Source organism: Panthera pardus, unplaced genomic scaffold, assembly GCF_024362965.1.
Source record: "Panthera pardus isolate Hobbes unplaced genomic scaffold, ASM2436296v1 HiC_scaffold_2, whole genome shotgun sequence".
Taxonomy (NCBI): domain Eukaryota; kingdom Metazoa; phylum Chordata; class Mammalia; order Carnivora; family Felidae; genus Panthera; species Panthera pardus.
This window is the reverse complement of record NW_026526765.1, coordinates 140,877,339-140,900,486: the sequence shown is the minus strand read 5'-3', so window position 1 is coordinate 140,900,486 and position 23,148 is coordinate 140,877,339. Positions and strand designations below refer to the sequence as shown.

The 23,148-nt window shown below is 38.6% G+C and overlaps 1 protein-coding gene across 2 annotated transcripts in view; it reads left to right on the top strand.

The window, feature by feature from the left end:
* The window catches only part of HSD17B4 (hydroxysteroid 17-beta dehydrogenase 4), an 88,544-nt gene that overhangs the window by 24,147 nt on the left and 41,249 nt on the right, over positions 1-23,148 (top strand). For both annotated transcript variants that reach the window (XM_019469575.2, XM_019469576.2), the window contains exons 8-15: positions 115-302; positions 7,076-7,167; positions 10,687-10,711; positions 12,763-12,891; positions 15,372-15,475; positions 16,957-17,193; positions 20,218-20,269; positions 22,459-22,530. In XM_019469575.2, the coding sequence (XP_019325120.2) occupies positions 115-302; positions 7,076-7,167; positions 10,687-10,711; positions 12,763-12,891; positions 15,372-15,475; positions 16,957-17,193; positions 20,218-20,269; positions 22,459-22,530 (899 nt within the window). The remainder of the gene's footprint in view (positions 1-114; positions 303-7,075; positions 7,168-10,686; positions 10,712-12,762; positions 12,892-15,371; positions 15,476-16,956; positions 17,194-20,217; positions 20,270-22,458; positions 22,531-23,148) is intronic.

The following is a 23,148-nucleotide window of genomic DNA, read 5'->3' as shown; positions in this document are numbered from 1 at the left end:
CAGAGTTGCTTTTGACAGGTGTAATAGTACGGAAAAAGAAAAAATTAAGTTTGGAGTTTGCATTGTTGTCAAAACATGAGAAAGAGATTTTGAGAGATGAATTTTTCCTTTCAGGATTATTATGACTACATCAGCTTCAGGAATATACGGCAACTTTGGCCAGGCCAATTATAGTGCTGCGAAGCTGGGTCTTCTGGGCCTTTCAAACACTATTGCACTTGAAGGCAAGAAAAGCAACATTCACTGTAACACTATTGCCCCTACGGCTGGATCCCGGATGACCCAGACAGTTATGCCTGAAGGTAAATAGCTTAGATTTTTCAGTGCTCTTAGCTACAAATCTGTGTGGAGTGAGTTTTGCAGAAGTACTTAATTTTCTGAATACTTAAAATGTTATTTATCTTACAGTTTCAAAAAGCATTATGCATAATTTGTATTTGTTACAGAAAATTTAGGAAAACCCAAAGGAAAAAAATGTAAAATGACCCATAATTTTACCATTCAGAGATGAAATTTCATTCTTTTTCTCTGCATAGGTACACATGAATACCTAAATATCTTTGTTGTTTTTGCTTTTTACTGAAGGTAGCAATAGCATTCTGGTTTACAGCAATGATTATTTTTTAATACTAATAGGCTGTATTTTTTAGAGTAGTTTGAGGTTTATAGAAAAATTGGGCAGATAGTGAAGATAGTTCCCATACGGTTTTTCCTACTATGTATTAACACTTTGTGCTAGTGCGCTACCTCTGTTATCACTGATGAACAAGTATTGATCCACTATGGTTAATTCAAGTTCATCGTTTCTACTTGGGCTTACTCTTTGTGTTGTATAGTTATACGGGCTTTCACAAACGCATAATGTTCTGTATCCACTGTTATATACAGAATTCTCTTCTATAGAATAGTTTCACTGCCCTGAAAGTACCCCCGTGCCTTCACCTCTTCATCCTCCCTCTCCTTGAATGTCTGGGAGGACTGAAGTTCATTTCTTTTTGTCAATGAATAACATACCCTGGTGTGGAGGGCCTGTAATTTATTCATTCTCCTATTGAGGAACATCTTAGTTGCTTCCAGCTTTTGGCAATTATGGATAAAAGCTGTTGTAAACATTCATGTGCAGTTTGAGAAAATTTTTTTTTCAAGTGTCTTCACTTAGAGAGAGAGAGAGAGAGAGAGAGTGTGTGTGTGTGTGTGTATGCATGCGTTGGGGAGGGGGAGAGAGAGGGAGAGAGAATCCCAAGCAGGCTTTGTGCTGTCCGCACAGACCCCACTGCAGGGCTTGATCCCATGAGCCAGGAGATTATGCCCTAAGCCGAATCAAGAGTCGGACTCTTAACTGACTGAGCCATCCAGGTGCCCCCATGTGCAGGTTTTTGTGTGAACGTAAGTTTTCAACTTGTTTGGGTAAATACCAAGGGGCGTGGTTGCTGGATTGTATGTTAAGACTGTTTAGCTTTGTTAAGAAATTTCCAGACTTCCTTTCAAAAGGGGTGCGTTGTGCTGTAGTACCACTAGCAACAAAGGAGAGTTCTCACTGCTCCACATCTTTGCCAGCATTTACTGTTGTCTGTCTTCTGCATTTTAGTCCTTCTCATAGGTCTGTAGTGGTGTCTCATGTTTTAATTTGCAGCTCCCTAATGATAGGTGATCTTGTGCATTTTTTCCTATGCTTGTTTGCCGTTTATCTATTCACTCCTGTGATGTGTCTGCACACATCTTTTGCTCATTTTTTTTTTTAATTTTTTAAATGTTTGTTTATTTTTGAGAGAGAGACAGAGTGTGAGCAGGGAGGGGCAGAGAGAGAGGGAGACACAGAATCCAAAACAGGCTCCAGGCCCCGAGCTGTCAGCACAGAGCCTGACATGGGGCTTGAACCCACGAGCTGTAAGATCATGACCTGAGCTGAAGTCGGATGCCCAACTGACTCAGCCACCCAGGTGCCCCTTATTTATTCATTTTTTAATGTTTACTTATTTTTGCGAGAGAGAGATAGATGGAGCACCTGCAGGGGAGGGGCAGAGGGAGAGGGAGACACAGAATCCAAAGCAGGCTCCAGGGTCCAAGCTGTCAGCACAGAGCCCAATGCAGGGCTCGAACCCACGAACTGTGAGATCATGACCTGAGCCAAAGTCAGACGCTTAACTGATGGAGCCACCCAGGCCCCCTATCTTTTGCTCATTTTTAAATTGGGTGGTTTATTTTCCTACTGTTGAGTTTTTAGCATTCTTTGCATATTTTGGAAACAAGTTCTTGATCAGATACGTGTTTTGCAAAGTTTTTTCCCCACTCTATAGCTTGTCTTTTTTTCCCTTTAATGTTTCTCAATTTTGAAGGATGATTTCACTGATAATGGGATCCTGGATTGGTAGTTGTTTTTCTTTCAACACTTAACTATTTCACTCCACCTTCTTCTTGCTTCTTACATGGTTTCTGATTCAGAAGAGAAGTCTGCTGTAATCCTTTCCTTATACATCTGTAGGCAAGGTGTTTTTTCCCCCCTGTCTTCTTCCCAGATATTTCTCTTTGTTTTTCTGCAGTTGGAATATAATGTACTTAGGTGGAGATTTTTGGCAATGTACTGATACTTGATAGTCTCTGAACTTATGGATCTGTGGTTTGGTGTCTGTCATTAATTTTGGAAAACTTTCAGCCTCTACTGCTTTAAATATTTTTTTCTATTTCTTCTCCTTCTGGTGTTACCCTTACGTACACATTCTCTCTTTTGCAGTTATCTCACAGTTCTTGGATATTCTTTTCCTTTTTTAAAATTCTTTTTTCTTTTTGCATTTTAGTTTGGGAAGTTTCTATCGACATATATTTAAGTTCACTGACCCTTTTCGTTTCTGTTATATTGCTTTTGTTTTCTGACATTTCCTTTGATTTGTTCTTAGAGTTTCCATCTCCCTGCTTATTGTAGCCATATCTATTGTTGCATGCTGTCTGCTTTTTCCATTACAGCCCGTAGCATATTAATTATAGTTATTGTATGTATTCATTTATTTATTTTAAAGACTTTTTTTAAAGTTTATTTATCTTGAGAGAGCGCACACACATGTGCACGATTGGGGTAGGAGCAGAGAGAATGGGGAATAGAGAGAATCACAAGCAGACTTTGCACTGTCAGTGCCCAGCCTCAGGTTGGGTTCGAACTCACGAACTGCAAGGTCATGACCTGAGCTGAAACCAAGAGTCAGACGTGTAACTGACTGAGCCACCTAGGCACCCCTAATTGTAGCTGTTTTAAATTCTTCGTCTCATAATTCTAGAATGTCTATTTTATTTGAACCTGGTTCTGATACTTTGTCTCTTCAGCCTGTGCTTTTCTTGCCTTTTAGCATGCCTTGAAATGTTTGTTGAAAGCTGAACATGGTGCACTGGGGTATAGTAGAAAGTGAGGTAAATAGCCCTTTAGTGTGAGATTTTAAGTATATGTGCTTAGGCCATAGGCCATGTTTTTTGTTTGCTGGGACTATCTGTGTCAGAGGCTTTTTTCCTCTCTGTCCTTGTTTTTGTGTTCCCTGTTGTCTTTGGGTTTCCCCAAAAACTCTTTGTTAAATAGAATGTGTCTTTGAGTTCTGTCAGGTATAACCCACTGTTGTTATACTGGAGTCCTGTTGCTGTGGCTGTAAGTCATGGGGAGGGAAGATGTTCTATAATCTTATGATTGAATCTCCATTTTTCTTTAGGGAGTCAAAGTCCTGGGTTGTGACTTTCAGAAGAGTTTCTTAGCCATTTTCACCCTCTTTCCTTAATTGAGACAGGAATGCTAGAGAGGCTCCAGTTTGCTAATTGCCTTTTCCCTAGGTCAGATGAGGCTCTGGTAGTCTCCCGTGAAGATAGCCCTTTGTTAAGGAAAGCACCATGCTCTGGGTATATTTCAAAATGATTTTTTTTTGTCACCTTCTTCCTTTTTTTTTTTTTTTTTTCTGTAATATTTCAAAATAAGTCTTAGACTTTATATTTCACCTAATAAATTCTTGGAAATATATCTCTAACTGATAGGGACATTATAACCACAGTGTCATCATCACATCAAACAAAATAATTCTTTCACATCACCTAATAAATTAATATTAAGATTTACTGGCTGTCTAAAAGGTACCCTTTTTGAGTTGGCTTATTCCACAGGGTCCAGATAAAGTCCACAGGCATTTTGTTACCATAGCTCTTGTTTTATTTAATAAAAGTGTTTGTTCTTTAAAAAAAAAAAAGCCATTTATTTGTTGAAGAAACTAGTTAATTTGTCCTAGAGATTAGTACTCATTCTTGGTTTGCGTTGTCCTTGTCCTTTTGTGGAAAATCAATTGACCATGTAGGTGCGGGGTCTGTTCCTGAATTCTGTGTTCTGTTCCACTGACGTGTGCCTGTCTTTTTACCAATGCCATGAAGTTTTGGTTACTATAGTTTTTCCTTTTTTCTTTCTTTCTTTCTTTCTTTCTTTCTTTCTTTCTTTCTTTCTTTCTTTCTTTCTTTCTTTCTTTCTTTTGACAGAGAGAGTGCAAGTAGGGGAGGAGCAAAGGGAGAAGGAGAGAAAGTCTCTTAAGCAGGCTCAGTCTGACATGGGGCTTGATCTCACTATTGTGAGGTCATGACCTGAGCCCAAATTAAGAGTCGGATGCTTAACCGACTGAGCCACCAAGGTGTCCCTTGGTTACTGTAGTTTTATAGTAAGTCTTGAACTCAGGTAATATGAGTCTTCCAACTTTGTTCTTTGAAAATGTAAAATTTAAGTGTATGATTGAGAGCCTGTTCTTATACTTAATTATATAATAGACTACTTGACTAGTGGACAACCTTGTGGTTTTTAATACTTCTGGTTTTTAACATAATTTCTAAAAGGAAATCTTTATAATATTTTATTTTATTAAAACTTTTTAAAATATTTATTTATTTTTGAGAGAGAGAGAGACAGAACATGAGTTGGGGAGGGGCAGACAGAGAGGGAGACACAGAATCCGAAGCAGGTTCCAGGTTCTAAAATGTCACCACAGAGTCTGACGTGGGGCTGGAACTTACAGGCTGCAAGATCATGACCCAAGCTGAAGTCGGACACTTAACCAACTGAGCTACCCAGGCATCCCATGCAGCTGATGACTTTAAATTGATGCCAGTGCTCATTTACCATTCTGAAAATCCTAGGACCCTTAAGAATTATGCAAAATCTACTCTGCCTGTGTTCTATAAATGGAACAACAAAGCCTTGATGACAACACATGTGTTTACAGCAGGGTTGACTGAATATTTTGGGTCTACTGTTGAGACCTAGTGCTCAGAAGAAAAGATATCTTTCAAAATATTACTGTTCATTAACAGTACACCAGCTCACCCAAGAGTTCTGATGGAGATGTAGATTAATGTTGTTTTCAGGCCTGCTACAAGGAGTCATTTCAACTTTCAAGTCTTATTATTTAAGATATACATTTTATAATGTTATAGCTGACCTAGACAGTGATTCCCGTGATGGATCTGGGAGAAATAAATTGAAAACCTTCTGGAAAGGATTCACCATTCTAGATGCCATTAAGAACATTTGTGATTTGTGGGAAGAGATTAAACTATCAACATTCACAGGAATTTGGAAGATGTTGATTTCCACTCTCATGGATGACTTTGAGGGGTTCTAGACTTCAGTGAAAGAAGTCACTGCAGATTCAGTGGAAATAGCAAGAGAACTAGCATTAGAAGTAGAGCCTGATGGTGTGACTGAATTCTTGCAGTCACATGATAAAACTTGAACGGATGAGGAGCTCTTAGGGATGAGCAAAGAAAGTGGTGCTTGAGATGGAATCTACTCCTGGTGAAGAGGTCATGATGATTGTTGAAATAATAACACAGGATTTAGAATATTATATAAATTGAGTTGTTAAAGCAGCAGCAGGGTTTGAGAGATTGACTCGTTTTGAAAGTTCTAGTGTGGGTAAAATGCTGTCAGACAACATCATATCCTACAGAGAAATCAGTTGACAGGGAGAGTCAAGTGATTGGACATACTTCATTATTGTATTTTAAGAAAGTGTCACAGCCACCCCAGCCTTCAGCAGCCACCCCCCTGATTAATCAGCAGCCATTTACATTGAGGCAAGACTCTCATCTAGCTAAAATATTATAACTCACTGAAAACCCAGATGATGATTATCGTTTTTTAGCAATAAGGTATTTTATTTTATTATTAGTTTTTAAATATTTATTTTGAGAGAGAGATAGTATGAGCAGGGGAGGGGTAGAGAGAGGGAAACAGAATCCCAAGTAGGCTCCATGCTCAGCGTGGACCCTGATGCAAAGCTCAGTCTCACAAACCGCGAGATCATGATCTGAGCTGAAATCAAGTGTTGGAGGCTTAACCAACTAAACCACCCAGGTGTGGCTAAAGTATTTTAAAATTAAAATATGTACATTGTTTTTTTAGGCATAATGTTAATGTACAGTTTAACTGACTATAGGGTAGCATGAACATGACTTTTATATGCTCCGGGGAACCAAAAAATTCATTTGACTAGCTTTATTGGTATATTTGCTTTATTGTGGTGGTCTGGAACCAAACCCACAATATCTCCAAGGTATGCCTGTTCCTTTCTACTCTATTAAGTTGCTCATGGAAAGCATCAAGTGGGAAAATATTTCTTACACTTTGTTACTCATCAGTGATGGTTGCAAGCTTCATTTCACATCATTATCTTACCACCATTACAATGGTCAAGGCTGTTTTGTAGTTTTCTAGCTTCTGGTTAAATTGCTGGGAGAGCCAAATAGTTTTGGGAATGAATGGTGACTTCAGTTCCTCATGTTAAGTAGAATTCTACTCACCACTTACTGCCTAGGTAGCTTTAACTTAACTTGTCGTCTGTATAGTATGTTACCCCTCTTGGAAAGGTGTATCTGTTGCCTTCAAAGTTAGAAGGGATGAAACAGTTCTTTCAAAAGCTTTGAATGTTAGACTGATTAATTTTGTAGATCTCATTTTGTTCTTATTTTGAATTACCAAAATTTGTAAGTAAGGAGTTTTCAGAAAGCAAAATGGTGGATTGAATATGTGTATATTCTTGTTAACAAACATTTTTGGGATGTGTTTTAGATCTCCTGGAAACTTTGAAGCCTGATTACGTGGCGCCCTTGGTCCTTTGGCTTTGCCATGAGAGCTGTGAGGAAAACGGTGGCTTGTTTGAGGTATTTTGCACCTTCCTGCTTTCTCTCAAAGTAATATTTGTGTAATTAAACATAAAAAATGATTTAAGCATTAATATTTTCCACTTGCTCACATTTGGAAAGATCTGCATCATTTGATATCACTTGTATATTTTTCTTTAATGTTTATTTACTTATTTTGAGAGAGAGAGAGAGACAGAGACAGAGAGACAAAATGTGAATAGGGGAGGGGCAGGGAAAGAGGGAGAGAGAATCCCAAGCAGGCTCCATGTTGTCATCGCAGAGTCCAACGCGGGGCTCGATCTCAGGAACTGTGAGATCATGACCTGAGATAAAATCAGGAGTCGGGTGTTTAAGCAACTGAGCCACCCAGGTGCCCCTCACTTGTGTATTTTTTAAATATTATAGTTAACTAAGGAACAAGTGTTGACAAATGTCCTTTTTTGAGAAAGAAATAGCAACTTGATAAATTCTGTTTTTCTTTCTTTCTTCATTTCTAATATGCTTACCAAATGAAAATGTGGCTGGTTAGAGGTGTTTAGTCAAATGAAGAAGGTTTTATTTGGTTTGGGAACCTGAATGTTAAAGTAGGAGGATAGAGCTTATGGTTCAGAGTCAGCCAGCCTGAGTTTTGAATTCTCTGTTTTGACAGTTGCTGGCTCGCTGGAATATTGTACAAATTAATGTCCCCGAGCATTAGTTTTCTTGGGCTTTTGTGACAACGAGAAATCCTATTTTTAAACTCTTAGCACTGGATCTAGTACATAACAGTTAGCCTTCAATTGTAACTGTTATGTCAGCATACCAGAAATTTAGTCTGGGCATGATAGGTCAGTAAACATAACCTATTATGTATTTTAACTTTAAGAATAAACATTCCTCTTTTTCCTCATCGTAGAGCTTTAAGTGTTTATTGTAAAAATAAGCACACGTAATCCAAACATCCAGTGAGATCCAGTTTTCACTTTGTAATCAAAGTCCTTTTAGATCTCTTTATGCCAATTTATACATTTTTGATTCCTCATTTAAGTGTGATCTCTTTTTTCCCCCTAGTACTGTTATATTTTATATTTTATTTATTTATTTATTTAAAAAAAAATTTTTTTTTTTCAACGTTTTTTATTTATTTTTTTTGGGACAGAGAGAGACAGAGCATGAACGGGGGAGGGGCAGAGAGAGAGGGAGACACAGAATCGGAAACAGGCTCCAGGCTCCGAGCCATCAGCCCAGAGCCTGACGCGGGGCTCGAACTCACGGACCGCGAGATCGTGACCTGGCTGAAGTCGGACACTTAACCGACTGCGCCACCCAGGCGCCCCTATATTTTAGATTCTCCGCCCCACCTTTATTTGATTCTCTGTGGTAATAATGAACCTGTTATATGAAGAATACTATGACATCCAAAAATATTTCTTGGTAGCAAAATTACCTGGCTTAGTTGGAAGTGAATGCTATGTTAACCTGATGCATTTGAATAAAAACTTGATAAAATAAAAAATAATGTACACATATCTAAGCAGAGATGTGTGCCTCCACTTTCTTAATGACAGACATTGCGAATTGTGGAAAATTAGAGGCGAAAAGAACTTTCTAAGAACTTTACAGATTTAATAATATCAAGCCATCTGGAGCTCAGAAGTTGGCCTGCCTTTTATGTCATTAAGGAATTTTTATTATTTTGTAGATAAAAATCGTATATGCTTTTATAGAAAAATTTAAATATACAGGAAAGTTTAGAGAAGAAAATAAAAACCTCCATATTACCCTTATCTGGAGATAACTACTATTAATATTTTTATGTATTCTTCCAGTCTTTTATTAGATTTGCATCTTTTTTAAAAAAATTTTTTAATGTTTATTTATTTTTGAGGGAGAGATAGACATATAGAACACAAGCAGTGGAGGGGCAGGGTGAGAGGGAGACACAGAATCTGAAGCAGGTTCCAGGCAGTGTGCTGTCAGCAATGAGCCCAATGAGGGGCTTGAACCCACAAACCATGGGATCATGACCTGAGCCGAAGTTGGACACTTAACTGACTGAGCCACCCAGGCGCCCCTAGATGTTTATCTTACACGAATAGTCTCTTTTCTTAGATATACATTTTATACATACAGCAAAACCTATAGAGACAACAAGGTCATGTTATACGTACAGTTTTATGTGTTTTGTATGTTGTGAACATTTTTAGTGAGGAACATTTGGTATGCGTGATTGATAAAATACAGTAAGAAACATCTGTAATATCCCACCTTAAACCTTGAAATTAAGTTTTGCCACTGTTTGCCAAATTCTGAGAGGTACCTAGAGGGAGAGATAGAGATTCTTTGGCTCAGTTGGACCTCCTGTTTCTAGCGCCTGGAGGAGTTTCCAGCTTTGAGCCTCTCCCAAATACGGTACAATATGACATCTGTCTTGTCTGTTACCGAAACCACTGCTGACTTACCTACCCTGACAGCATCAGGGCTGACTGGTCTGTTGTAAAAGTTGTGGGCATATTCATATATAGGCAAAGGGTGATAAAAAGCCATGCCCTTGACCTGGAGCCACTAACCTGTGTGCTCTCTACTGATAACATATTCTGTTGTCCTCTGCCTGTGGAATTCTCATGATAAATTCTGACACATTGTAGTTGTGGTGCTTGAAGATTTTTTTTTTTTTTTTTTTTTTTTTTTTTTAACATCAGACATTCTCTTCTGGGGATTCCCCTGCATGACCTCTAGAAAAAATGTGATCTTTCTGTGTGGCAACTAATATATTTGGTCGTTTGCCTTCTCTCTATAAAGATATCTTATTGAAACGACTATATGTAGTTGTTTAAGTCAAATCCTAATTTTATTTTCTTTCCTTTTTATGTTTTTCTTCACTAGATCTTTTTAGAGGGAGCTGTTATTTCATGCCTGTGTTGTTGGGACAATCTTACTATTTTATATTATTTAACCTTTATGGTTAGCTCATGAAGAATATTATTATCCTTATTTTACATAGGGGAAAACTTGGATTTAGGGTTCAAATGATTTGATGGGACTCATACAACTAGTCAGTAGAAGAAACTATCCTTTTTTTTTTTTTAAGTTTTTTTTTAATGTTTATTTATATTTGAGAGAGATGGAACATGAGCAGGGGAGGGGCAGAGAGAGGGAGACATAGAATCCCAGGCAGACTTTAGGCTCCAAGCTGTCAGCATGGAGCCCAATGCAGGGCTTGAACTCACAAACAGCGAGATGATGACCTGAGTCGAAGTTGGACGCTTAACCATCTGAGTCACCCAGGTGGCCCTAAAGCCTTAGTTTCTGACATCAGTCATGCTTTTCTACCACATGCATTGTCTACCACCTAATGCTGCTTTGTATTTCTACTGTGGTAACATGAACAAAGCAAAATCATGGAGGCCCATGGACTTTTGTAGAACTGTGTTATTTTCATCCATTGTCATCTAGCCTTCTAATACTCTTAGTATGACACCTGCCTGTTTTTCTATTAAAAAATCCTCTTTGTGATCCATTTTAGATGGTATAACTGTCTTCCCCTCTTTTTGGTAGGTTGGAGGAGGATGGATTGGAAAATGTAAGTCTCTTCTAGTTTTTCATTTGCCGTATATTGTTTCTGTATTTTTAACCTTGCACATCCAGTTGGAGCTGGGTAAAGGTCTTGCCAAATGGCTAACTATTGGAGCTCGTGCATGCATATTCTGCCTCAAACATGGGTATACCAATAGGCATTCTAAAATGTGGAAGCTGTCCTGAAGGCCTTTGGCATTTTCAAGAAACTGTTGAGGATTTTTTCCCCTGTTGGCAGTCCTTATTCAGGAGTTGTCTGGCCTATGCGTAACTGGCTGTTCCTTCAGACGGCACAGTCTGTTTGTCCTCCTGTGTCCTCCTATGTCTCTGGCATCCCACATTATTATTATTTTTTTAATAAAGTTTATTTATTTTTGAGAGAGATATAGAGCATGTGCATATGCATGAGTTGGGGAGGGGCAGATAGAGAAGGAAAGAGAGAATCCCAGGCAGGCTCCACATGGTCAGCATGGAGCCTGTTGCTGGGGCTTGAACTCAGGAACCATGGGATCATGTCCTGAGCCGAAATCAGGATGCGTAATTGACTGAGACACCCAGGTGCCCCCACATGATTGTTCTTGCTGTTTCTGCAGAGTAATGAGTGAGAGAGGGGGCTGTTTTGTAAAGATGGGAAGAGTCTTGTCCTAGAGAGCACAGCAGGAAAATTTTCCAATTCTCTTGTTTGATTCTTTTCTTCCTTGGGGCTATGAGACATCAGGAGGTAATGGTCAGGAATCACAGGGGACAACTTGCTGAGACAGAAATTGCAACTGATGTCTGGAAATTGTTGCCCTCTGGTCCAATAGTGAACTCATTTGGCTTCAACCATCTCTTTCCCCAGCTCCCCAGTCTTGTGAGTTCCACATTGGACAATTGCTTCATGACATTTAAAAAAATTGTGAAAAATTCCAGTATCCCAAATCAAGTTTTCAGTTGGCTGCTGGTATCAGAATTAATGAAATTATTTAAAAGGTTGTCATTACTGGAGGGCATTGATATAGCATAGAGTATCAATATTTTCATCATTAATGACTATTCTCTTTGGTTATCAAAGTAACGTATATTATTCAAGCATTGTTCAACATAAGTGTCTCAGGATATCCATTTAAGAAAGGAAATGTTGCAATAAAAGTTTTTTCTGAGACTTTGTCAATAAGAAAACTCTAGAAGCATGTATTTCTGTCATTGCCTGAGACAAAGCTTCAATTTAATAATCATCAAAATATGACCAATATGTTTAAATAAGGTTACTAGTGGTTATTTTATTCCTTGGGCTTTTTTGAAAGGCAACAGTCTTAAAAATTCTCCTCACAGAATTTCTACAGCAATAATGATTTTTGTGAATCTGCCCTATTCTAGTTGACTTCCTGTGAAAAAGGAGCAAAGAGCAAAGGGAGGCATGAGGGAATTATCTGGGGCTATGTGACATATTAATTTGGTTATCCCTCACTTTGCTGTTTAGCAAAAGATCTTGAAGTATATTACCTGAGTGATCTTTGGTCATGAAGTCAGTCTTTTGGTGTGATTGTCTATAATTAAAATTTTTATGATTGAGCATTACAGTCTTCCTTTAGTAGTATCTGGCATGGTCAGAGGAGAGCTGTTTCCCTTCAGCTTTACATATATATATATATACACACACACACACACACACATATATATGTGTGTATATACGTATATATACACACATATATATGTGTGTATATATACACATATGTATACACACATATATATGTGTGTATATATACGTATATATACACACATATATATGTGTGTATATATACGTATATATACACACATATATATGTGTGTATATATATATATATTTTTTTAAATTCACATTATCCTCATGGGATTATTATCTCAAGAACAACTTCTTTAAAGTCATGTAGTATAACTCTTCAGATGTTAGACTCATTTTGTCCCCCCTGAATTCCTTTCTCTTGCAGTTAAAAAAAATTCAAGGGTCTCAGATGAGTTTTACTTCCTGTGTCCCTTTTAAACTCTGTGCTTAGCTTCTTCGTTTTGTTTCTGTACGTTTCTGTACGTTTGTTTCAGTACGCTGGGAGCGGTCCCTTGGAGCCATCGTAAGACAGAAGAATCAACCCATGACCCCCGAGGGGGTGAAGGCTAATTGGAAGAAGATCTGTGACTTTGAGAACGCCACCAAGCCCCAGAGAATTCAAGGTAGAGGCCCAGATCCCTTCACTCCTGGCTGGGGAGCCAGAGGCAACAAAGCATTCTCTTCTCTTAGGGACCTGTCTTCTGTTTTTAACTAGTGCATGTTTTTTGCGCCAGGAGCTATTAGAACTCTTCAGATTTAAAATATGTATGTCAACCCCCACTGTCACTTTTTCTGTTTTGTTTTGTAATCCTGTGTTTTGGGTGTATGTCCGGGTGGGGGATAGTACAAGTTGTTCACCCTTCTATGCTTCCTCCCTGATGGTTCGTTTCAGAGTCTTCTCTTATCTAACCAGTCATTGCTTACCTCACCTGGTTTTTCTCTGTTTCCCAAAAAGTTCACATAGGCCAGTTTTATTTAGGCTTAGCTCTTTTCTGTCTAATGAGTAGATTTTGCGTTGTTTTATCCCTTCGTCTTTGTTGCTGTGTGTCTGCCCTTCTAAAATGCCCTTTCCTGGGGCACCTGGGTGGTTCAGTCAGTTAGGCGTCTGCTTCTTGATTTCAGCTCAGGTCATGATCTCACAGTTTTGTGAGTTCGAGCCCCACGTCAGCGTAGAGCTTGAGATTCTTCCCCTCTCTCTGCCCCTCCCCTGCTCTCACTGTCTCTATCTTTCTCAAAAATAAATGAGAAGAAACTTCAAAATGCCCCTTCCTGCCTTTATCACCTGTGCTGACCCGAGTACTTCTCTTAAAATCAAAACCCAAGCCCTGGATGTTCAACCAAACCTCCCCAGATATTTCAGGCTACATTGATTTCTCTCTTAGCTGGACTCTGACCACTTAGCATCTGCTCAGAGCTGCTTTTGTTTCGTAAATATGTGGTTTCTTAACGGCACAGTAAGGTCCTTTGGAGGCAGAGACTGTGTCTTGGAGGTACTTCTTTTGTGTTTGGTGCTCGCTTGGAGCCAAACTCAGAAAGGATTCAGCAAATGCTTACTCCCTGGAATTATCGAGTTGTCTATGATTTGCCATAGAAATAGGCAACCAGCAAAAGGCACGTTGTTTTTTTTCTAGTGTAACTCACATATGCATGTAGTATATGAAGTTTATTTTTACTTATTTACTTATTTTTTTAGTATATGGAGTTTAAAGGACTCTTCTGGGAAAGATAATGATTCAGGGTTATTTTGTAGACAGATCTTTTTTTTTTTTTTTTCCTCTTAGTAATTTTATATTCAGTGTTTGGTAGGGGAATATATCTCAAAAAATGACTCTTCTCGTTTTTTTTTCCTCCTTAATGACACTTTCCTGCCTGCTGGTACCCTCATTGAAATTTTCATTATGCTCTTTCTCAACCAGATGATAACACGATTGTAATGTCCTTAATGGTAGCATTTCTTGTATTCCATATTTTTCTGTTTGTGATAAATTTAGCCTGTGAATGAGTCACCCATCATTGAAGATGAATGAAAGGAAAAAGAAAGAAGTACATTAAAAACTTTCCTCTGATGTCCAAGTTCCACTGTATTGCCTTAAAAGTATTCTAAAGAAAAAGCTAAACGAATTACGTAATTCTAAATGAAAATATACCTCTAAGTGTTAAAAGTAGAGTTAGAAGAAACATGTCACATTTTTCTGCAGAACTGATCATGGCTTACAGATGATGGAACTAAATCCCAGAAAAGTGCCGTAACTGGCCCAAGCTTTCTCAGTGTTTGAGCCACATTAACTCAGGTTGCCCGTGTCTCTGTGTGTCCTTTCAGCCTGTAGCAAGGTAACTTTCAGTTAAAAGCCTCCTTCTGGCAGCATTCTTAGTGGGGCGGTGAGGGGAGGATTCGGAGGCAAGAAGCTGGCTGATATCCCTGGTCACACCACAGTTTGTGGTTTGCTTATAGATTGTGTCCAAGGTTAGAAAGAGGCCTGTACCTGTCAGGTTTGTTAGGTCTCAGAGTCCTTGGAATCTTCTGGCATATGTGGCAGCCCCATGAGTCTCCTTTATTAACCTTTTAGACCCCAGAACAGTAGCTTCTGAACCCTGTCTGAAGTCTCTGGTCGTAATGATGGTTTTCTCTGGACGAATTTTTAGTACCGACTTCAGAGCTATCACTTGAGACGTGGGTGGGGGGTTCGGAGGATAATCTTGGCATTGTTCCATCCTGGAGGAGGGGTGATGATGGCGAGAAAGGGAAATTTGTTTTTCCTTCACCAAAAATTGCATGTCTCTGGACAAGGGTCCCACTTTACAGAGCTGTAAAATTGATCAAAGACATTGTAAAGCTCAGTGCCTCTTTGGAATCAAAACCCAGGAAGAGTATGTTGGACAATGGCTTGTTTTCCATTGACAACACCCAGTGATCTTTGGTCTATTTCGGAGTCTTTCACAGCTTCTTCCTTTAATAGTCCTACCTCATATATTCAGTTCATGAGTGCCTGTGAAGGTCCTGTGGCAGGCTTGCTCACTGTTAGAGGAATGATTATCGAGCACGTTGTCACTTTTCTTAGTCATGTCTTGTAACAGAAGCATCCTTGTTGTTATTACTGTTTAGAATCAATTGGCAGTATAATTGGAGTTTTAAGTAAAATCGATTCAGATGGAGGAGTTTCGACAAATCATATGAGTCACGCAGCATCGACAGCACCATCAGGATTTGTAAGTTGGGGAGAAAAGCCTAAAAGCTGTGCCTTTTGTTGAGATCCTCTCTTTTCTTTCTTTTTTTTTTTTTTCCTTTTTCTCTTTTCTCTCATACAAAAATGTTATTTTCCAAGCTATTAGTCCATTGTTAAATAGGAAAGATAAGTGACAAGACTTTTCTTAAAATATGTACTAAATATTTATAGAATTTGAATGAACATGAGGCTAAGATGTAGCCTTATGTAACTTTTACTTTCTTTTCTTCAGTATAATTACACAAGTGTCTTTTTTTTTTTTTTTTGGTAGTATTCTTGATAATTCTACTGTAGTTACTGTTTTTTCTAACTTTTTAGAAAAGGATATCTAAGTGCCTCTTTTGAGTCATTTTTTTTTTTAGGGAAAGCATTGATAGATTGTATTTTGGAACTATTTCAACATCGCTGCAAATAAAGGACCTCCGACTGTGTAGAAATTCTGATGGAATAGTGGTTATAGCTCATGTGAAGTTTGCTGATTTACTGTCACCTTGAAACAAAAAAATGTAGTGCATAAATAGTGAGAAATAAATCATTTGATGCATTTGGTTTTGGTGTTTTGTGACTCAGGGCAGATAGAGTGATAATGTTAACAATCTAATTTTAACCCTGAGAATATGATTGGGTTATAAATATGACTTTATCCTAGAATAGGGGTTGGCAAACTTTTCCGGGAAAGGGCCAGATAGTAGATGTTTTAGGCTTTGTGGATCACCTACCCTTCCTGGTCACATGTTCTTCCTGTTTTTCTTTTTTTTAAACCACTCTTTAAGAATGTAAAAACCATTCTTAGCTCTCAGCCCTTGTTTGTGGACTCCTGTTTTGGGATAAAAGTGATTGACAATTGGACATCATTGCTTTTTAGCCCAGTATCAACTTCACACATTAGCAAGACATATCATCACTAAGTAGAAAAATACAATATCCAGTTTGATGAGGGACATTCCCAGCCAGGAACTTAAGGTAAAATCTCATTTTAACTAAAACCATTCTGAGGCCATCTAATTTACAAGCATGAAGCAGCGTTTTGCTCTTTTTACATTTAATTTTATACAGTAGCTCCTGTAGGGCGATTCACTATCGCTATTTATGACCTATTCATTATTATTACTATTTTTTTGTATTTTTGAGTTTGTAATAGTTGCTGAATTAATTGGGCTTCTCACCGTCAGAGATAGGAAATTTGAAAATGAGACATACTGTTAGTAAGAAGCAAATTATAAAAAGAGTTCTTATCTGTAAATGAAGTCCTTTCCCACACACTTTCTAATTGGTTTCTATTAAAATAAAATCTAATGAAACAATTATGACACTCCATGAAATTCACCAACATGACATTCTATTCACCTGTCTTCAAAAGCAAAAACCAGGTACGTAAGCAGTTAATAGTTTTGAAAAAGTTAAAATGTTAAGGATTTGATAAAAATATCATTGAAAAAACACTTTCGTATACCTTTCTCATAGGCTAGAGCCATTGGCTATAAATTCCCTCCATTTTCTTCTGCTTACACGGAGCTGGAAACTATTATGTATGCCCTTGGCGTGGGAGCATCGGTGAAGGAGCCAAAAGATATGAAATTTATATACGAAGGAAGCTCTGACTTCTCCTGTTTGCCTACATTTGGAGTTATCGTAGCTCAGAAACCTTTAGTAGGTGGAGGGTTAGGAGGGGTTCCTGAGCTTCCGATCAGCTTGGAAAAGGTAAGAGTAATAAGAAACCTTTATTTTGCTTTTCTTTGGTTTCTTCAAATATGATTGATAAATGTCACATTGTTTGCGGGCATATGTATTAATAAAATAGTTTGTCATGGTTGGTTCAGGAATAAAGATTTAGCATATCTTTTGATTTTCCTTTCTGAGCATATAAGAGAAGAGACTTAGTTGAAAGGACAAGCAGAAAGAAGAAAACAGCAATTAGGTCCAGTCCTACGACCCTGACATAATGTTCTCAATCCTCTCTCTGCCATTTGCTTGCTGTTTGACCAAGGGTACAGAACTTTCTGAAGCTTTGGTTTCCTTATCTATAAGATGGATGTGATAACTCTTGCTTGATGATAGTGGTGAGGGAGCAAGCCAGGTAATGATCTGGGAAGAGTATTTGAGCCAGAGAGAACAAGTGTAAAAGGCCCTGAGGCAGATGCATACTTGGCTTGTTTTTGGAGCAGCAAGGGGGCCAGTCTGTTACAGGATGAACCGGGGGTGGGGCATGTGGTAGGAGAAGAGGGCCTTGTAGTCATTATAAGGATTTTAGCTTATGCTCTGATTAACTAACATGGGAGACAGTCTGTAGTGCTTTGAACTGAGGAGTGATATGATCTGGCTGTGTTGACTCACAGGGTCATTTTTGCTTCTGTGTGGAGAATAGATTATATGGGGGCCAAGCCGAAGCAGGCAAACCAGTTAAGAGTCTCTTATAGTAATTTAAACAAAAGGCTGGATGTGAGTCGAAGGAAAGAGGAGTCAAAGATGAAGTTTTTTGTAACTGGGATGAAATATATGCATGTATGTCTCTATCCATGATTTATAATTAACTATATACAATATATTTAGTATGTATAGTAGTTATATAGAACATATATATAACAAGATAGATGTATACAGTTACCTCAAGGTGGGGATGGTCAGGAGTTGGTTTTGGACAAACCTGAGATTCTCTTATACAATCCAGTAGAGATGTAAAATGGGCAGTTGAATATGTGAGTCATGAGTTTGGGGGGTAGCGGTCTCGCTGGGGTTCTTAGACTTGAAGTGGTATTTGAAGACCCAAGACTAGATGAAATCACGTAGCGTAACGTGTGAGTGTAGGTAGAGAAGAGCCTGAGCTCAGGGACCGGACTCTACAAGTGTTGAAAGGTTGAAGACATGAGGAAGAATCAGCAAGGGAGACCGAGAAGGAATGGCTGGCAAGGTATGAGCTCTGAGGAATAGCGGGAGAATGTGGTATCTGAGAAGCAAAATGGACAAGTCGTTTCAAGAAGGAAGGTGTGAACAACTGTGAGAAAGCTTTTGAGGTGGGGCATGTTTCATTTCTTGGAGTCAAGAATGAGTCCAGGGATAGCTGTTGAATCCTAGAGCTGTGAGCCAATTTCTCTGGCTTTGGTGATTGGAGGACCCATTTACTGGAGGAGCGGTTCGCCCATTGCTGCTCTGAATCTGTGAGAACTTCTTTTATTTGAGTATCTGATGAGTTGGGAGGGAGGCAAGAGATATGGACCAGGCAGTTTGTTGTTTTAGTCACTGCCCCATGGTATTTGCTGCATACAGTTCTGTTTGAATAATTGAAATGCAAACAGTCAAAGCAAATGTTTCAGAATTCTGCACTGTACTCCTTCAGAGTCAGGAGGAGTTGGAAAAATCATGAATGGTGTTCAGAATCTGTGGCCAGAAATAATAGCCCTCTTGAATTGAAATCCCTGTCTTCCCACCTTGAGTGTCCAGGCCATTTGATACGGTGGGCCATCCTCCATTTGTCTCATTTTTTTCTCCTTCTGGGTTCGGAGGAAGACAGAATTAAAGGTGTCCCATGGCAGTGGGGTGTGGTCATTTGAGTATATGGGTCAGATTTTGTTTTTTCTGTCCTATTATTTTCCTACATATATTGGTGTATTCTTGCTTCCATACATTGAGGTTAAGTGTCTCTCGAGTTACACAGTGTCCTTAGTATCTACTGATAGTTAATTTATAAGATGCATCTATGTCTATTTTTGTATCTATAGATAATTTGTAAGATATCACACTAAGGAAATACGGACAATGATAGTGCTTTGAACATGGTTGTAATTACTTTGAACATGGTTGTAATACTCTCTTGTGTTTTAGTTGAGTTGTTTGTATTTGGTACATGTGATTTGAAATTCATTTAAAACTTTTATTTTATTTTATTTTATTTTATTTTATTTTATTTTATTTTTAAATATTTTATTTATTTTTGAGAGAGAGAGAGACATAGCAAGAGCAGGGGAGGAGGGGCAGAGAGAGAGGGAGACACAGAATCCGAACCAGACTCCAGGCTCTGAGCTGTCGGCACAGAGCCCGACACGGGGCCTGAACCCACAAATTGTGAGATCATGACCTGAGCTGAAGTCGGAGGCTTAACCAACTGAGTCACCCAGGAACCCCAACTTGTTTTTTTAATTTTTTTTAAATCTCCTCACGTGTGTGAGGGAGAGGGGTGGAGAGAGAGAGAGAGAGAGAATCTTAAATCTTAAGAAGGTTCCATGCTCAGCACAGAGCCCAATGCAGGGCTCCATCCTATGACCCTGGGATCATGATCTGAGCCAAAATCAAGAGTTGGGATGCTCAACTGACTGAGCCATGTAGGCACCCCCAATTTATCCATTTTTATTCAACAGATATATATTAATTACCCTTTATGTTCCAGGCACAGTGATAAGCCCTGGAAATATAGCCTAGTTTAGTGTTTGCATCAGTAAGTAATCCATAATTACCAGTCAGTAAGGATTTATGAATGTCAAGAAAGAACACACAGATACCTTTTCTGCTCCAACAGATCTAACAGTCTTTAGATTGGGAGGCTGATTATTTCTGAATATGATTGATTATGATTATGATTAAGAAGTAGAAGCCAAACTGAGACAGATAATTTGGGGGGAGTACTGATGTGAGCAAGCGGCCAGTGAAATATCACTTGTGATTAGCCATATTCATAGCAGAGCTTGTGGAACAGGAAAGTCGGCCAATAAAATTTTGTTTACCCTAACATAGGTTCTCCATGGGGAGCAGTACTTGGAGTTGTATAAACCACTTCCCAGATCAGGTGAGTTCCTGATACGTGGATTCCTTAATTGTACCCTGATTTTATTTCCTGACTAACCTTCCAAACTGTGTCATTGTGTTAAACTGGCACAGAGTGACTTTATTTATTTATTTTTTTTAATTAATTTTTTTTTTTTTTAACGTTTATTTATTTTTGAGACAGAGCATGAACGGGGGAGGGTCAGAGAGAGAGGGAGACACAGAATCTGAAACAGGCTCCAGGCTCTGAGCAGTCAGCACAGAGCCCGACGCGGGGCTCGAACTCACGGACCGCGAGATCGTGACCTGAGCCAAAGTCAGACGCTTAACCGACTGAGCCACCCAGGCGCCCCTAGAGTGACTTTAAATAAGTCATATCGCAAGGCGTGGATATGCATTAGAATAGATTGATGTGAAGCAGGACCTATTTTGGTGACCTTAAGCTTTGTCCTTGAATAGTCTTGTTTATTAAATTATCTCGAAATACTAACAGTGTATTTCTAATGATACAGGTGTCATTAGCAACTGAAAAAGTATCTCTGTTGTATACATGTGTTCTAAACTTAGTAATTGTATATAGGCAGCTATGATTCCTATGAATAATGGTTTTTGATTCTTTTCTCAGGTATTTATGTTGGTAGCAATTTTCATAAAGGCAAGCGCATTAAAAGATAGAGGATTTGTTGTAATTAACTATTCCTGTTTTCTTTTAGAGTAAGTAAAATCAGGTCTGCCTTAATAATGAATTTTCTTCTTCTCAGGAGTATCCTACTTGTTCAGTAAAGCTGCTTTTCTTATTCTTCGACTATAGTTTGATAGATTTGTTTCAGTGCTCTAATGTCAGCATATTGTCTAATTAAATACTGACCACGTAAGGTGGTAAAATACCAAAAAAAGGGCTTATTTATCATTTCGCCTTATGTAACATGCAGGTCAGCAAGAAGCTAGAATCCTCCTTTCATGTTTTTCCGAAGCTTTTTATTTTACCAAAATAATGTATGAGATTCTCACTGTTTCAATTTGAATAGCCTTATTTCAGTGTTATAGCAGAAGTTTTCACACAACTGTTTTTATCTGAGGTGATGTGTGGTGACTGCCTTCATCAGACATCCGCTGCTTACCTGCCATGGACAAGGCAGAGTTTTCAGTTTTAGATACATTTTCTAACCTGGCTACCTACTGAAACAGCCTGTTACTACGTTAAGTTACCTGTTATTTTAAATGAAATACGGTGTCTGGATCCCCACCGTGGAGGTTTTGTGTGCACGCGTGCATCGTGTGCGGGCATGTGGCGGTGGCACTGGTGGCCAGGGCAGAGGCCAGGAGGCTCCCTCTGTCTGGCATGTGCCAGTCACTCTACCATGGGCTCCCTTGGGAACCATTGTTATAAGGAAAGTACGAATGTGTAAGGTAGATTTTTGCCTTTAGGGATTTTAAATATCAAGAGAAAGACACAGGCATATACTCCAAAATGATTACACCTGGAAAGTGATATGAATAGGAAGGTGTGGCAAATATTTTTCTTAATTTCGTGTACCTCCTTAGCATCAAGTTACGTTTCTCATGAATTATTTTTTTTCAGTAGCTTCTGCACATTTTCTTTAAGTACTTTTAAAGCTACCTCTCTAATGCCTCTCTAATATGAATATTCAAAATTCGAGATACTTGTGGTTTGGAACCTCTTTAAACTACAGAAAGCTAAGGTACGGCTACTATTTATAATCTTCCTGTGAAACCCAGCAGGTGATGAGACTCAGGACCACAAGCATCAGGATACTGATGTCAGCGTCTCTGTCTCTCTCACTGGATTTGTCAGCTTCATTGGTACTGTCAGAGGCCATGTGACTCCTCCTGGGGATAAAAAAAAAAAAGCATTAGATGGAGGACAAGAAACCTATCAGCAGCCCTTTGTGTCCATTGTGAACTAGACCATGGTCTAGTTCAGGCTATGCTGGTCTCCAGATTTTCTGGGTATTAGAAGTTTGATCTTTATTGTGTTTCTACTTGATGTTTCAAATGTAGTGACTAAGGTATTCTCTTTCCTTTTAATGTTGAATGATTCAACAGTACCTTGAAAACTATATCAAAGCATAGCTTTTAGTTTTGCTGAACTTACAGTGGAGATTTTGTTAAATTCTCTCATATCTTAATATAATGATCTTATGGTCTTTTTAAAAACAGAGGATTGATTGATTTGGCTGTTCATTTCAGGAAACTTAAAATGTGAAGCTGTTATTGCCGATGTCCTAGATAAAGGATCTGGTTTAGTAATTCTTATGGATGGTAAGTCACTTTTAATTCTTACAATAATATTGTTAGATTGACAGGCCTTGTGTGTGTCATGTGGTGCTTCACCATAGAAACTGATCAGTACATTCACATTCATCTTCCAGTTTTCGAGAAACCAAGATAACGATCAGCGTTCTAAAAATTTTGTAAGCTCTCAGGAAATAAGCGAGGATGAGACAAAGGAGCAGGTTAGGGTAGCGGTGGGAAGAGTGGGGTATTTCAGGGGATTTGAGACCACATGACCAGAGCACAGAGGTGCAAACTGCGGCTGGTACAGAGAACGTAGTGGCGGACTGGAGTTTGGACTTGGCAGGAAGGAACACATCGACAACCATCACTGGATAATTAGTATTGTAGATACTCTTGTCTTTGTTCGCTCTTTGGAACTTGGAACGTATTTGGCTCTCAATCATTTTCATGAATGGTGGTTAAGTTCCTATTGTTGTGCATTCAAGCCTCTTGAACTCAAATGTGGTTTAAACACCACAGCCATATTTTATTTGCAGTGGGAAAAAAAGGTTATAGTAGTTTAGTAAAGGTTGACATACTAGTAATTAAACATCAGCTCAAGAAACATTGCTTAAAATTTATTTATTCTGACGTTTAAGAAGA